Consider the following 15,453-nt stretch of genomic DNA (forward strand, 5'->3'; position numbering starts at 1 on the left):
GGGGGGTCATGTTTTATACACCCTTTTTTCTAACACTGAATTTCGGTCGTTGCTTTTACATTACCATAACAGATACGCATGCCAGTTATGTATCCACCACCTCCAAAACTCTAAAGCTGCTGTCAGAGGACACAAGTTTCTTATTGTGTATCAACAACACTCAATAACAGTTTATGTGATGTGTTAATCACAAAATTTCTTCCCTAACAATTTGACAACAGCTAGTTGTGAAGTAGGCTATTCAACTACCCAGCTTGCTTGCGAGACTCTTTGGCTGCGCATTGTGCACCTGCTTTCTTATTTGGGTTTTAGGTTGCCAGATTTTATGACAAAAAGGTTTAAATCGAAAGTAAGGGATTGTGTATTTCATAGAGATGACCTTGAAATACGGGAGAAACCCGGGACAAACAGGTGTGTTGGCAGGTATGAACACTGTATCTCAAACGGTTAGCAGGTTATTCATCCATGCACACCCCTATATTAAACTATGAAAGTCACCAATTACTCTTATACTAATTTCCGTCCTCTTTGAAATGGAGACAAAAAAGTGAGTTTGAATGTGTGAATGGGCGTTTGAATATAGCTCCAAATTACCCGTGTAAGAAATTTAGCATCTTACAGTGTTTCCTCTATGTTTATTTTAGCATGGCAGCCCGCCATGGTTTAAATTAATACCACCACGGTATCAGATTCAGGGCAGAAGCACAATGCAGTTGCTTTTTAAATAATCCTGCCGACGTATCCTCCCCTGCTGGCTGACACTAACATTGCAATTTAACAATAAGTAGCCTAAAACTAGTCAGAGGTTATTATGGCCCATCCAGTTTCACTTCACATATTATATATTGTATTGATGTAGCCTATTTAAAACATTAACTTTCTTCTCAGTGTTTCCTCTTCATTTTAGCGGTGCCACTGCTTCAGAATTAGGGGAGACTCACGCATGATATTGTCCAGACGCAAAGTAGGCTAAATGCCCTCCACTGGCTGCAGAAAATTGCAGTTTAACAATAAACAGCAATGCTAAACCGAGGTACCTGTCTAGTTTCATTCCATAAATATATTGTTTTTATAGACGTTCAAGAGCGGTGAAAAGGTGTAGCACAGGCTAAGGAAAACCCATTCATTTCTGGAGCTGATCGTATTGCAAGTATTCCCCATATCATAGCCTATTAGCTGAACAGCAAAAATGAAACATGGAAAGGATGTCTCTGCAGAGACACCGCTGTTACATTAGATGTGCACTCAATCGCAATTCAACGTAGGAAAAAAGCAACAACTGGTAGTAACAAAGGTAAATTGGATTAAAGCAAAACTTTTTGTATGCACTTGCGGTGATAGCCTAGTGATGTGAATCGCGGACTATGGCCTAACCAAAGGAAGTAAAGGAGATTTGCACCAAATAAATGCAGTGTTGTGGGTTGTGTTTCTACATGTTGGCCCAAAAAAATAATTTCTTTCATAAACCAAGTAAGCTAAGCGTTTTATCTCCATTGTCAACGTGAACTACTGGTATGTTTAAGCAGTGGCATGGGGGGGGGGGGCCTGCCGCCACTGTTAAAAAATCTAGAGGAAACACTGTCTTAACCAGTGATCTATGTCATAGCGCCGTGAGGAAAGCAGTATTTTGTTTTTTCTTTCGTTTAAAAAAAAAAACATCTACTAAACCATGTATGTGTGGGGACTCATGCACATGTGAATTTCTTAGGGAGAAACCTTTGATGTTCCAGAGGTAGTCCCATTCCGGCTCACTCAGAACATGGTGCATGCCATGGGGCCCATGGGTGTTGAAGGGCTTTTCAGACAAGCTTGTGAAGTCACCCTTCGTCTGATGAGGGATCAACGTGAACCATTAATGAGGTAAGTCCATTGACATAGCACAGCAGCATTGAAAAACTGGAAGCTTAAAGGTGTGACCCAATCAAAAAGGTGTGACCAACTGATTAAAATGATACATTTTCCTCTGGCTTGTCACAGCGTCCTAAAGACATTCCTTCATGATCCCTTGGTCGAGTGGAGTAAGCCTGCAAAAGGTCTCTCAAAGACGCAGGTCAATGAGTCTGGAGAGATACTCAATGAAAAGGTATTGTTTTCTGGGTCAGGCTTCATCAGGCCTCATCTAGCTAACTAACAATTGTTCATAAGTTGGTTTCTTATTGGTTACTTTTATTAACTCCATTGTATAATTTACATGACTGTGTTTGGTATCCTCCACAGGCCAAGACACATGTGCTGGACATTGAGCAGAGGCTTCAGGGGGTGATCAAGAATAGGAACAAAGTAATGGGTTTACCCTTATCCATTGAGGGGCATGTCCACTACCTCATCCAAGAAGCCACAGATGAGAATCGCCTGTGTCAGATGTATCTTGGCTGGGGACCTTACCTCTGACCATCTAAGCCTTAAAGTGGATTCAGTGGATATTGAAGACATTCCATCACATCTCTGTGTTATAGTTTTACACAACAAATAACTTTGAATAAAATTGAGGATGATTTACTGTAGGAATTTGTGAATGCTTTCTGTCATCTATTGCCAGAGGTCAATAAAGAAGCCTTGTTGTTCGTGAACGCTTACAACTCTAAAGCTATTTGATGAGTGGCTTTTTGAAAGATTGGCCAGCTCATTATGTTAATAATAATACATTTTATTTAAAGCGCCTTTCAAGTCACCCAAGGACACTGTACAATAACATAAGGATATGGACATAAGTGTAGCATAAAAACATCAGATAGAGACAGTACAGTATACAAGATAACATAGACATAAAAGCAACATATACAGGGACAGAACAAATAGACAGCACACTTAGTAAAACACACATTCATTTATACATTCAGCAGGAGACAGACATTGCCAACAAAAGTAGAATAAAATAAAACAGTAATAGAGGAGCAAGTGGGATGGAGGAGGCAAGGTTATGAGTAGGAAGGAAAAGCAAGAGTGAAAAGGTGAGTTTTTAACATGGATTTAAAGGTGGACAGGGAAGTGCTTTGACGTAGTGCAAGTGGGAGGGAGTTCCAGAGTTTGGGGCCAGCCACGCTAAAGGCCCTGTCACCCATGGAACGGAGATGTGCAGTGGGGGTGGATAGGAGGTGGGCATCAGTGGAGCATAAGGTGCGGGTTGGTTGGTAAGGGGTCAGGAAGCTTGAAAGATAAGAGGGTGCAAGATTATGTTGTGCTTTGAAGACAAGAAGGATGATTTTGAATTGAATACGGTATTGCACAGGGAGCCAGTGTAGTTGATAGAGGATGGGAGTGAAATGTTGCCAGGGCCTGGTACGGGTGAGAACTTGCAGCGGAATTTTGTATGTATTGTAGCCTGTCTAATCTCTTTGCTGAGACACCAAAGAGCAGGGCATTAGAGTAGTCAAGTCTGGAGGTTATGAAAGCATGAATGAGAGTCTCAGCAGTGGTGGGGTTAAGGGATGGGCAGAGTTTAGAAATGTTTTTGAGGTGGAAGAAGACTGTTTTAGTGATGTATTTGATGTGAGAGTCAAAGGAAAGGGTAGAGTCAATTATGACACCAAGGTTTTTGACTTCCGAGGTAGTGGTGGTGAAGTAACCAGGGGTGGATAACTAATTGTCCCAGCTTTTTCAGTACATATCCATCGATGGTGTGGCAATGAGTATGGCTTCTGTCTTGTCATGGTTTAATTTGAGAAAGTTTTGTGACCTGCGTGAAGCTGGCCCCCCATGTTATTCAAAAATGGATAAAACACTGCTATTGTTTGTGCTACGTTTGTGCCGTAAAAATTATCGTTTGTGCTGTTAAGGGTTTTAAGTCAACTTTTACATTTTCTGGCCAGTGACGTCACTGACGCTTTGTTACAGGTGTGACGTCATCCAGCCCCGCAGTGTCCAAATCTCCTCAAAATAGTTGCCATCACTTTAGCTACGTGCGTGCTGATTTGTGGCATTTAAAGAATGTTTGTGTACTATGTAGAAGTTGCCCAGCAATTGTAGCTTATGATCACCCAGCACCCCATCAATGTCCAATCGTAGGCTAGTCCTAATCGTTTGTGCTTGTGCTGTTAAAAAAAAAAAGAAATATTTGTGTTATATTTTTTAAGTTACAAAGCTATAATCGTGTAGCCTGACGAGCCAGACCCACATTAAAATGTAGGGTCTGGGCACTCACCGTTCGCAGTGCTCAGTCCGAGGAGCGGGATAATCAGTTGTCTTTCAAATTCCCTCTGCACGCAATAGGACAGCGGCAGCGCTATGAGTCCCATGCCTTTCCCACCAGCGGAGATAGTTGGCTAGTTCAAACGTTTGCCAACTTAATAAAAGCTTAACTCGTGTCACACTGTTCGCCAACAGCAACATCCATCTTATTTGTTTTCAAGTAGCAGGGAATTCAAGCCAAACCCATGGAGGTATTATATATATATAACTGGAGAGAGTGACTAAGTCCCGCCCCCATTCATTTCAATGGCCCATGCTAGGCTAGCTACTTCAGCCAAAAAAGTTTGAAATTGACCGCAGCCATCTTTACAAAAATGGCGTTTCATGGGTGTTCGTTTCCGGCACCAGCTAGAATTAGCCTATTAGATTCCACGTTACAGACAGGGACAACGTAAGGTACAACAGTATGTCGTTGATTAAGATTGGACATTCCCTCATAGGAAAAGAAGTTATTCGGGAACGCGCTTCACCTCGTTATAAGCGCAAATGTATTTAATTGTTTGGGATAACATTTTGGAAATGGTGGTAGAAGTTTGCCCTGTCTCTGAAGTCCTGGGTTATTTAATGTGATGTTCATATTGTGATAATAAACATACAAATCAATATTGAGTCACGTTAGGCTACACAAATAATGATCCCTAAATGCTATATTTGGACAGGTTGTATTACGCAATAGGCTACGAAAATGACTTAATGAATTAATTAAGTAGACATGCGATGTGAGAAACTTGTGGATAGCTGGGATTTTTGCTGCACCCAGTGTGAATTTGCAGCTTGTTAAGCCTAGGCTACATTTGCAGGCAGACGAAATGAAAATAGCATAAGTTAAACTCGAAAAGAAGCGCACATCCCTCGGGTATTGTGGTTCGAGCAGGCATAGAGTCTGCAACTGTTGTTGGACATTTAGCTTTTGCCTCGACTGGCATGCGCACTCAATCGCAATTCAACGTAGGAAAAAAGCAACAACTGGTAGTAACAAAGGTAAATTGGATTAAAGCAAAACTTTTTGTATGCACTTGCGGTGATAGCCTAGTGATGTGAATCGCGGACTATGGCCTAACCAAAGGAAGTAAAGGAGATTTGCACCAAATAAATGCAGTGTTGTGGGTTGTGTTTCTACATGTTGGCCCAAAAAAATAATTTCTTTCATAAACCAAGTAAGCTAAAGCGTTTTATCTCCATTGTCAAGCGTGAACTACTGGTATGTTTAAGCAGTGGCATGGGGGGGGGGGGGCCTGCCGCCACTGTTAAAAAATCTAGAGGAAACACTGTCTTAACCAGTGATCTATGTCATAGCGCCGTGAGGAAAGCAGTATTTTGTTTTTTCTATCGTTTAAAAAAAAAAAACATCTACTAAACCATGTATGTGTGGGGACCAAACTTGTGGATAGCTGGGATTTTTGCTGCACCCAGTGTGAATTTGCAGCTTGTTAAGCCTAGGCTACATTTGCAGGCAGACGAAATGAAGCCAACGCAAGTTAAACTTCCGAAAGAAGCGCACATCCCTCGGGTATTGTGGTTCGAGCAGGCATAGAGTCTGCAACTGTTGTTGGACATTTAGCTTTTGCCTCGACTGGCAGCCTGAACATTTAAATCAAAAGCATAGCCTAATCATGTCAATGTTGCAAGAAAGCAAACGAAATAAGTCATTGACATTTGTTTAGTTTTAAATCACTTGGGGAGACATAGGTTATATGATCCAGACGTTGCGTTCTACAGAACTACAGGCTGTGCGTTTTAAAATAGTCTTCATACACAACGCAATGAGTAGGCTAATAATTGGATATAGGTCATTGCTATGCATCTGCCAAAGTGTATGGTCATAGTCAGTTACTTTAAGGTAATTACTTGGCACCCCCGCATATCTGACAAATAATAGCCTAATATGGCGACATTAACATTTTTCTTTTATTTACCACAAAGTCCGGTAATACAACCTAAACCATGTAGGCATTAAGTCAAGTATCAGTAGCTTAATCCAAGTAGTTAGTTGTTTTATTTGTCGTCTTCCAGAAATACAAACCAACATGGACGTGCGAGGACGCTCATGCCCAACACTAAACTCGTGCATGAGCTGTCATCTACCAATCAGCATGTAAAAACTGGTGCCGGAAGTTGCAACCATGTAACGCCATGTTTTCAAAAATGTCGGCAGCCAAATGCCATGCTAAGTGGCTGAAGCTAACCCTTCAAATCCTGACCCCCTGGCCAAACCGTTGCAACTCTGCCATCAATCATTATGTTAAGCCCACCTAACGACTCTATACACGATTTCATTGGCCTGAATAAGTTTCGATTTCTGGAGCTCACAAGCCAACGGAGAGTTGCTAGACTAGCCCTGGCAGCTGCCGCTAGGGGCGCGTCTAGATTTCTAGGCTAGTAATCGTGCTGATCTAAACCAAGAAAAGAAAAGATGTGCTGCTATTTACGTGGCTACGGAGCCCCGGATATGTCTTTGGGGAAAAAAAATAATAAGTTGTGGCCACGAAATAGCAATTCGTTCCAACAAAATAATAAGTTGTGGCCACAAAATAGCAATTCGTTCCCACAAAGTACTAATTTGTGGCCACGAAATATTAATTCGTTCCCACGAAATAGTAATTCGTTCCCACGAAATAGGTAATTTGTGGCCACGAAATATTAATTCGTTCCCACGAAATAGTAATTTGTGGCCACAAAATATGTATAATCTAACATGCACTGGACAGCTGGGTGAGCAAATCGAGCGCCAGTAGAAGCCTGTCGTGTCTTTTCTCATCACTCCCCACCAACTCTCAATTCTCTGGTTTGCAGTAGGGTACAACCGGGACGATTGAAACGGGGGACGAATGAAACATTCTGGTTTTCTCCGAGTGCAACGATGATAGACAGACATCATTTGGACAAAACATAGAGCATATTAACCTCTGTTGCCTTCCTGTTACGTCCTGTTATCACGGAGTTACAGGCGATAAACGATTTCTGATGGTCACAAGTTTACTTCATTAGCGGTTTATTTTTTTTATTATTATTAAAGAGTGTTTTTCATTTAAAGGTTTGACTTCATGCTTATTCAGTAGAGCATTTAGTGCTCTCCCCAATCCCAGACGTTCACATTGCATGTTTGTCAGCCTATAATGCTAAATTTCTATGGGGGGACGATTGAAACACCTATTTGTCCCGACCAGGCAGTAAACCCCATTTATTCTAAGTCAATGCACACATATCTGTGTTTATACTATATTTTATGCAGGTGAGACATGGAAAAGCAGTTTTAGAAAGATGCAAATATATTTGGGGCTATCAGGTAGGGGGTCGAGTTTTGCCATGTTAACCTATGGAGACTGACGGCCTGTGGGTCATGAAGGGCACTTATTTGGATGTGTGGTGGCTTTAACCACATAAAAACAAGTGAAATAAGATTTTTGTACTATAGAAACATTATATAATTTGAAATTCTAGCTATATTAATGGCATAGTGCATGCTATTTCCATAACCCTTGAGAATCTGGCAGCATCACCATGACGGCAATGAGTTGTTAACAGACATGAACCAAGACATATAGCCCAGCAGCAATCTATCTAAAATAACACATACTTGAAGTACCATTCATGGTATGTTGTCAAATATTGAAGTTATGGGAAGTTTACATAATTTAAGCTGTACGTTTCATTCGTCCCCCATGCTGTTTCATTTGTCCCAGCCAGGAGGGGCCGAATGAAACATAACTTATGTTGACTTCTCCTTAAATAACTCTTGAACGGTTTTGTACAGAGCTGTAAATGCAACTGTATTTGACAGAGGACAGATGTAGGTTGCTAGTGACAAAATATTAACTTTCAGTGTTTTACAATGTCTTTGTAAATTACGTTTCATTCAATTCATTCATTTCATTCAAGTGTTTCATTTGTCCCGGTTCTCCATCAGCCTCGGCGTTGCTCCTGACCGTCCATCTATCTCGGCACAGGTCCTCGGGTCAGCGCACCTCTGCGACGCGACGTTTTACAAAAGATAGAAGTGCCCGATATGATTTCATCAGCACGCGGCGTATGCAAATAATAACTAAGAAATGGAACAGTGATGGGTGTGTGGGTAGAAGGCGTGAGATGAGATGAGGATGGGGAAAAAGTGAGAGTGAGGAGGGGGGGGATGAAGATTCACCTCCAGCTATCTGATGCATGTTTTAATGGAAATGTTCACGGCCGCCTTATAAAAAAACACAAGCAGAGAACTGCGTTCAAGTCGTACCTCGCCCGGTGCAGCGACTTGGCTCTTAATAGTCTGTGGAGATGCCTCTCGCTAATAATGAATCCCTCCAATGCTAGGCTTTTCAAAATGTCTTTGTATTTCATTCCCAGCCTAAAATAGCACTCTACCATATCCCTGTCCATTGTGTGACAGCGACTGTTCCTGTTTGAGGAGTTGCGCTTGATTTGCTCAACCAGCTGTCCAGTGCACAGCCTATAGGCCTACCTATTTCGTGGTCACAAATTACTATTTCGCGGGAACGAATTAATATTTCGTGGCCACAAATTACCTATTTCGTGGGAACGAATTAATATTTCGTGGCCACAAATTACCTATTTCGTGGGAACAAATTACTATTTCGTGGGAACGAATTAATATTTCGTGGCCACAAATTAGTACTTTGTGGGAACGAATTGCTATTTTGTGGCCACAACTTATTATTTTGTGGGAACGAATTGCTATTTCGTGGCCACAACTTATTATTTTTTTTCCCCATGACATATCCGGGGCTCCGTACGTGGCTGTTTGTGCTACCAAGGATTCTATACACCAGTTGCGCTTAACGTCGAATTACTGCAACCACTACCAGAATAAACCTGCTGGCCATTAGTCGGCATGCTGTAGAGAAACACCAGCTAGGCTACTCCATTCTCCGGCCAGTAGCGTCTGCAGGTGTGCACAACAGTGTCCGTAGGCCTAGGCAGCTATGGAGTACGAGATAATTTCCTCTGTGTGTGTGTATATCTCCAAGTTGGCCTACCATAACTCATCACTGCACTGTAGCCCATATTCTCTAAAATAAACAAATGTATTTCTTCAATAATTTTATGCATCAGGATTACAGTGGATTGTGCACACAAGCAGCACTTAGGCCACTTGTTGTCTCCAAGGCCACCGTGGATATGAAACTTTGCTAACAGCAAAAACAGAAAGGAAGGAGGCAAAGCTAGGAGTTATTTCAGATGGGCAAGAAGGTAGGCTAAATCGGTATGTTTGTCAAAATAATGTTTAAACATTAGTCATACGACAGTAAACTGAAACTAAAGGTAAATTTGTAGCCTTTTTAGCACTTTATAAAGTTGACTAAATTAATAGAGGCTACTTAGCTATAAACCTAAGAAACAGCTTATGTTTTCTGCTCAGATCAGGAAAAACATTTGGTAGGCTACAGTTTGGGACTATTTGGCCAGTGTGTGTGAGACTGATGTCATGTGCATAGCAGATAAAACTTGGTAAAATATAGTTACAGAAAACACATTGATGGGGCTGTATCACGTGTAATAAACATAGTAGGACAAATGTCGGCGCAATCAGCACAAATGATTAGGTATAGGCGTAGGTTAGACCAAGGGCGCAGGAGGCACGGGGGACGTGGGGGATATGTCCGTCGTCCCCCTCACTTTTGATAAGGAAAGAAAGCCTTATAGGTACGCTAAATAAATAATAACCTATAGGGTTTGCGCTAACTATGTAAAACTCCCCATTAACAGCATCACATCACTAACCACACCCATCATCTACAGTGTAAGACTGCACAATCTCATATTCACTCTGATATCTGAAGCCAGTTTGTCTACTAACAACCATCATAAAATAATCCAGGCTACTTGCTTAACGTAAATCCTCAAATTATGGCTGGGGTCTTTTGCAAAGCACAGCATCTTTATTTGAGGCAAGCTGGTAGGCTATTCGAGGCAGGCTTTTTTCATTTCTAACATGCATTTAGACATGCGTTTCGTTTGGAGTGGCATACCGGTAGGCTATCAAAAGCATACAATTTTCGGTTTGGTTTGGGATTTAATTTACTTTTGGACTGTTTGATTATATTGCTAAATGTTGAGACTGATGGGCACTGAAATCTAGGAGATATTTGATGGTTTACTGTTATGTTTCATGCAGTTGAAAAAGTGTCGGGATTGTGACATTGAAGTGAAACAAATGGCGCTGTTTATTGCGATAGAAACCTTTTTGCGTATAGCCAAGTAGCCTAAATTAAGTTATTGTTTAATTATGCATGATTTAGTACTTTTTTATTAAATTCGTATTAAATTGGAATGCCTTGAGTCGCGCAGCAATTGTGTTTAAATGTAGCCTAGGCTTCAGCCTGGCAATTACCTCGAAAGGGGCGGCAAGAGAGTGAGCTTGAGAATGTGTGTTGGAGACCCATGGAAAACGACTTTTCTTTGCCAACCGTAGGCTATTAATCCAACCAACAATATAACAAAATATTAAGAAGAGGTGTTATTTCATTGACTTAAATCGAAACAATGTCTTCTAGTGCTGGTGGACTGATGGCAATTGTTGGTATAGGCAATTGTTTCCCTGTCTTGTATATGGGAACCTGCCATTATTTGTCCGGCTATAAATAGAATCAATCCCGGGCATAATTTGAGGATTTATGGTAGCCTAGTCTCCTGCTCAACATGACATTAGCTGTTATGTTTATTGATAACAAACTCAACTAGCCTACTGATCTAACTATAAAATACAAGTCTATACCCAACGTTTTTTGTTCCAAGACATTTATTTCAAACATAATTTCAAGACACAAATTGGATACGTCATACATCCCAGAGAGCAGGCTACCACACCCCAGAGTGATGGGCCTATAGCGTTTTTACGCGTTCAGTGTGGGGTATAAACATGCTGAGAATTTAGCGGTGTCACGTCTGCCTGTCACAGATGGGGAGCTCTTTGAAGCTTGGGATAATGTGGTAGCCTACAGTTACTACAGTAACAGTATTTATTTATTTTTTAATTTTATTTTGCTTTGTTTAAATGCTGTTGACAAATAGTAGTTGATTATAAAGTCAACTTTCTGTTGCAATTTTCTGTGTGTTCTGGACTGGTAACTTGTTAAGCCAACATGTTCTAACGTTGCATAAATGTTAACTGCAAACACATAGTGGAGAGTTGATTTGGTTTAGACAATTTAAGTATAGGCCTAACTAGGCTATTTGATCATGTAGTCTATGTTTGGATCATAGGCATGATGATTCATTTATGGCTTCATAAAATATCAACATCCCATGTTGCTTTTAGAGTATTCTACCATTGGCCCAAATAGTGTGAAATAAATCTAAAAGAAATAAATAAAAGTAGAATTGCACATAGCAAGAAGCTGGTCTGAGGACAGATCTGGCGTTGTGCTCATCTCACAGTTTTGACCATTTTTATCAAAAAATATTTTGAAAACAATCAATGGTATTATCTTAATATTCTGGCAAGTTTATGGTCAAAAGTGGGCCAGAGGTGGTGATCCGATATCTGGAAATCTGATCTCACTATAGGTTTGTGTTCACACTTTGGTCCCCCTCACTTTCAAAATATCTCCTGCGCCCCTGGGTTAGACATTGATGGAGGGTCTGGGTGATGTCTAGCATAAGCTACAACTGCTGGACATGGCCGCTGGACAATTTACATAGTAGCCTACAAATGTTTATTTAAATGGCACAAATCAGCACGCACATAGCACAAATGATCGCGGCTATTTTGAGGAGATTTGGACATGATGAGGGGCTGAATGACGTCACACATGTAACAAAGCGTGTTAACTTAAAAAACATAGCTGCACAAATGTTATTTTTAACGGCACAAATCAGCACAAACATAGCACAAACGATTGAGACCATTTTGAGGAGTTTTAGACATTGATGGGGGGGGGGCTGAGTGACGTCACTGGCCAGAAGATGTAACGTTTAATTACTTAAAACTAGGGCCGTCAATCGATTAATCGATTACATACTCTGTGATTAATCTAAATTAATCGCATTTATATTTTTTGCTGTGAAAGTATTTTAAATATTTAAATTCAAATAAATCATTGAATAATCAGCATTAGTGACATTAAAGTTCAAAACATCTTTTATTATTATTTTCACTGTTCAAATAATGGCCATAATAATCTATGATATGACCTAATATGCTGAGGAAATTTTTTTTCCACATACATTTCAGGCCACAGATATAACCTAGGTGACACAATGAAAATAAATTAACACTCCCCTTAGTATCGACACTATTTCTTTGCATTGATGTGCGACTTTAGAGTTGACGAACTCCGGTGATATGCAAATTCCTTGCCGCAGACATTGCAGAGGACTTTATTTTAATCTATATTTTATTTTTATCAACACCATCAGGCCGTTTTTTAAAAGTAAATGTTCCAATCAATGATCTAGGCCTACTGTAGGCAGCACATTTTCTTCTGTCCTTCATTTTACAGTCTAATGGTTACTGACTAGAACGGCTCGGGGTCAAAGGTCATACGGAATCGATTAATCTGCACTATTTTTTTTTAATCAGTTATTTTTTCTCAAATAAATTAATCGAAATTAATCAGTTATTTTGACAGCCCTACTGGCAACCATTATTGATCTTAAAATGTGATGAAGAGGATATGGGTAAGTAGCAATGCTTGAAAATGCCAGTTGTGTCACTTGCCATCAAATAAAGGCCATTATATAGCCTACACTAAGTAGACTCAGTAAGCAACTCATTAGTATGTGTTCAGCCAACCATGGGCAAATATGCTTCCTGTTTTAGAGACCTGACTATAAAACCATCAGTGCAATGGGCTACCACACATTTGCTCTTTATATATCCATCTGCTTATCAACTAATGTTAGCTATAGACAGACTATTAATTTGCTTACTGATTCTACTTAACTTGTTGTATAAGCCTATGTGAACTGCCATTTTGAAGCCATGATGCATACTAATAGTGATCCGATCCTACTCACACCCCTAATCAATTTCTCACTGATGGCCATGATTTACCTACATTTTGTAGCCTATTCGTCTTTACTTTGTCCCTGCCAGTCAGGCTCATGCTTATGAACCACTGGTATGTCATAGAGGACATTTTTTGCCTTATCAGTGTAAAAGAAAATGCAGTTAAAACCCATTCTCCCCTATGCTCAACTGTGCTGGACTCCCTCTCCCTCAAAATTGAAATTTTAATATCAAATATTGACCGGGATGCCGACCACTTGTGTATGCCCTAACAGTTGGTTTTACAATAAGAAGCAAAAAGGCGACGAACGACCGTTTAGCCTACCTATCCTCGTGGTTGTGGAGGATGATCGTTAGCAGCTATGAAGTCTTTAATTCTCAAGATGGCCTAATGGTGTATCCTACTGTCTACGAAGACGTAGGCTAAAATACAACTATCTACAGTCATCCAAAAATGAATTGCCAGAGATAGGATCTGGTGCCAATAGTGTGGTGAAGTCCCGCCCCTTCCGTTTGCCTCCATGGGACCTATCTTTCAAAATAATTTGAACGGCAGTCTATGGCGAAAAATAAATTATTTTCTGGTCCCGGTTGACTTGTCATAATAATAATAACTTCAATTTATATAGCGCCTTTCAAGATACCCAAGGTCGCTTTACAAGAGTGGGAGTAGGGGGGCAGGGTAGGGGTTTAGGGAGGGTAGGCAAGAGAGAAGAGGTGTGTTTTGAGGTGCTTTTGGAACTGTGTCAGAGAAGTGGCGGAACGGATAGGAGGGGGCAGTGTGTTCCAAAGGGTAGGGGCAATTGCACAGAAAGCCCTGCCACCAAAGGTATTGAGTCTGGTGCGGGGAGTGGAGAGTAAGTCCTTGCTGGTGGAGCGCAGGGACCGTGGACTGGGTGTAATGGGTGGAGGAGGTCAGTGATGTACTTGGGTGCCAGTGAGTGAAGTGATTTGTAGGTGAGGAGGAGGATTTTTGTAGCTGATCGTTGTTTGATTGGCAGCCAGTGGAGTTTCTTAAGGATGGGGTGATGTGCTGCCAGGGCTTGGTGTGGGTTAACACCCTGGCAGCTGAGTTCTGGACATACTGCAATCTGTCTAGGGCTTTGTTGGGCAGCCCAGACAGGACACCATTGCAGTAGTCCAGACGGGAGGTGACAAATGCATGAATGAGAGTTTCAGTGGACGGAGTCGATGGAGGACGGGCCGGAGTCTTGAAATGTTACGGAGGTGAAAGAAGGCAGATTTGGTGATGCTCTGGATGTGAAAACTGAATGAGAGTGTGGAGTCCATAATGGCGCCCAGGTTCCGTGACTTTGGGAGATGGGAGGTGGGACAGCCGTCGATGACCAGGGTGAGGTCTCCAACCTTCCTGAGCAGTTGTGCTGGAGCCACCACCATGAGCTCTGTCTTGTTGGTGTTGAGTTTCAGAAGGTTGTTGGTCATCCAGGTTTTCATATCATGCAGACAGTTGTTGAGTTGAATTACCCATATAATGTTTGTCAATTTTAAAGACAGTTTTTCATGTAAAGACATTTGCAGTTTGTTTCGTAACTATTGAATTACAACATTGTAAAAGATCGTAATTCCAACGACTACAAACCCATCAGTCGCGCTAGTGACGTTAGCTCATTCACAGCCACACTACAAGCATACCAGCAACAGGTCTTAATTGGGCTTTCCTTGCCATGAGTCAGAGATTAAACACATCAGGTAAGTTGTATTCGTCCATAGACTGTACATACTGTTAAGTGACATAGCAGGCAGCAAGATGCAACCGTTAACTAGCATAACAGCTCTTATCGTTTCATTACGTTGGTGACGTACACAGACATCCCAACCTGCAAAAAGCCACTTCAGGGAGGCACCCCCCACACACACACACACAAATAAATAAATAAATAAATAAAAATAAATATAAAAAAATATTTAGCCTTCTTATAGTGAAATAGTGATGAATAGCCTATGTTTGTTAATTAATTGTCTCTACTCAGCACACCAAAATAAGGAAGGCCTATAGTTAGAAATTGTGAGAATAAAATATGTAGATTTTGGTAGTTTGGTCTTTATGTAGCCTTGGCAAATAGCCATCTAGTAGGCTAGTCTGGAATAATATGCACATGAAATGACACTTGTTAAACTCACCTCAGCATGTCTTTTGCAATCATTTAACCCGCCATGGGCAATGCTACAGTCACTGTTACAAACACTGCAGCATGCAAGACTATCGTTATTTTGAACTCTTATGAGACAAGGGTAGGCCTACACTTTCGTGTAGTCTGATGTGATATGGTTCCTTTTTGCGG

The 15,453-nt window shown here is 40.9% G+C and overlaps 1 protein-coding gene and 1 pseudogene across 2 annotated transcripts in view; one reads left to right on the plus strand and one right to left on the minus strand.

Moving 5' to 3' along the window:
• atr (ATR serine/threonine kinase) overlaps positions 1-2,504 on the plus strand; it is a 128,360-nt gene extending 125,856 nt beyond the window's left edge. For both annotated transcript variants that reach the window (XM_048246206.1, XM_048246214.1), the window contains exons 45-47: positions 1,709-1,860; positions 1,978-2,083; positions 2,218-2,504. In XM_048246206.1, the coding sequence (XP_048102163.1) occupies positions 1,709-1,860; positions 1,978-2,083; positions 2,218-2,391 (432 nt within the window). In that variant the 3' untranslated portion in view covers positions 2,392-2,504. The remainder of the gene's footprint in view (positions 1-1,708; positions 1,861-1,977; positions 2,084-2,217) is intronic.
• Positions 2,505-13,840: 11,336 nt separating this feature from the next.
• On the minus strand, positions 13,841-14,632 carry LOC125306714 (annotated as a pseudogene).
• Between the last annotated feature and the right edge of the window lie 821 nt (positions 14,633-15,453).

This window comes from Alosa alosa, chromosome 1 (genome assembly GCF_017589495.1).
Source record: "Alosa alosa isolate M-15738 ecotype Scorff River chromosome 1, AALO_Geno_1.1, whole genome shotgun sequence".
Taxonomy (NCBI): Eukaryota; Metazoa; Chordata; class Actinopteri; order Clupeiformes; family Clupeidae; genus Alosa; species Alosa alosa.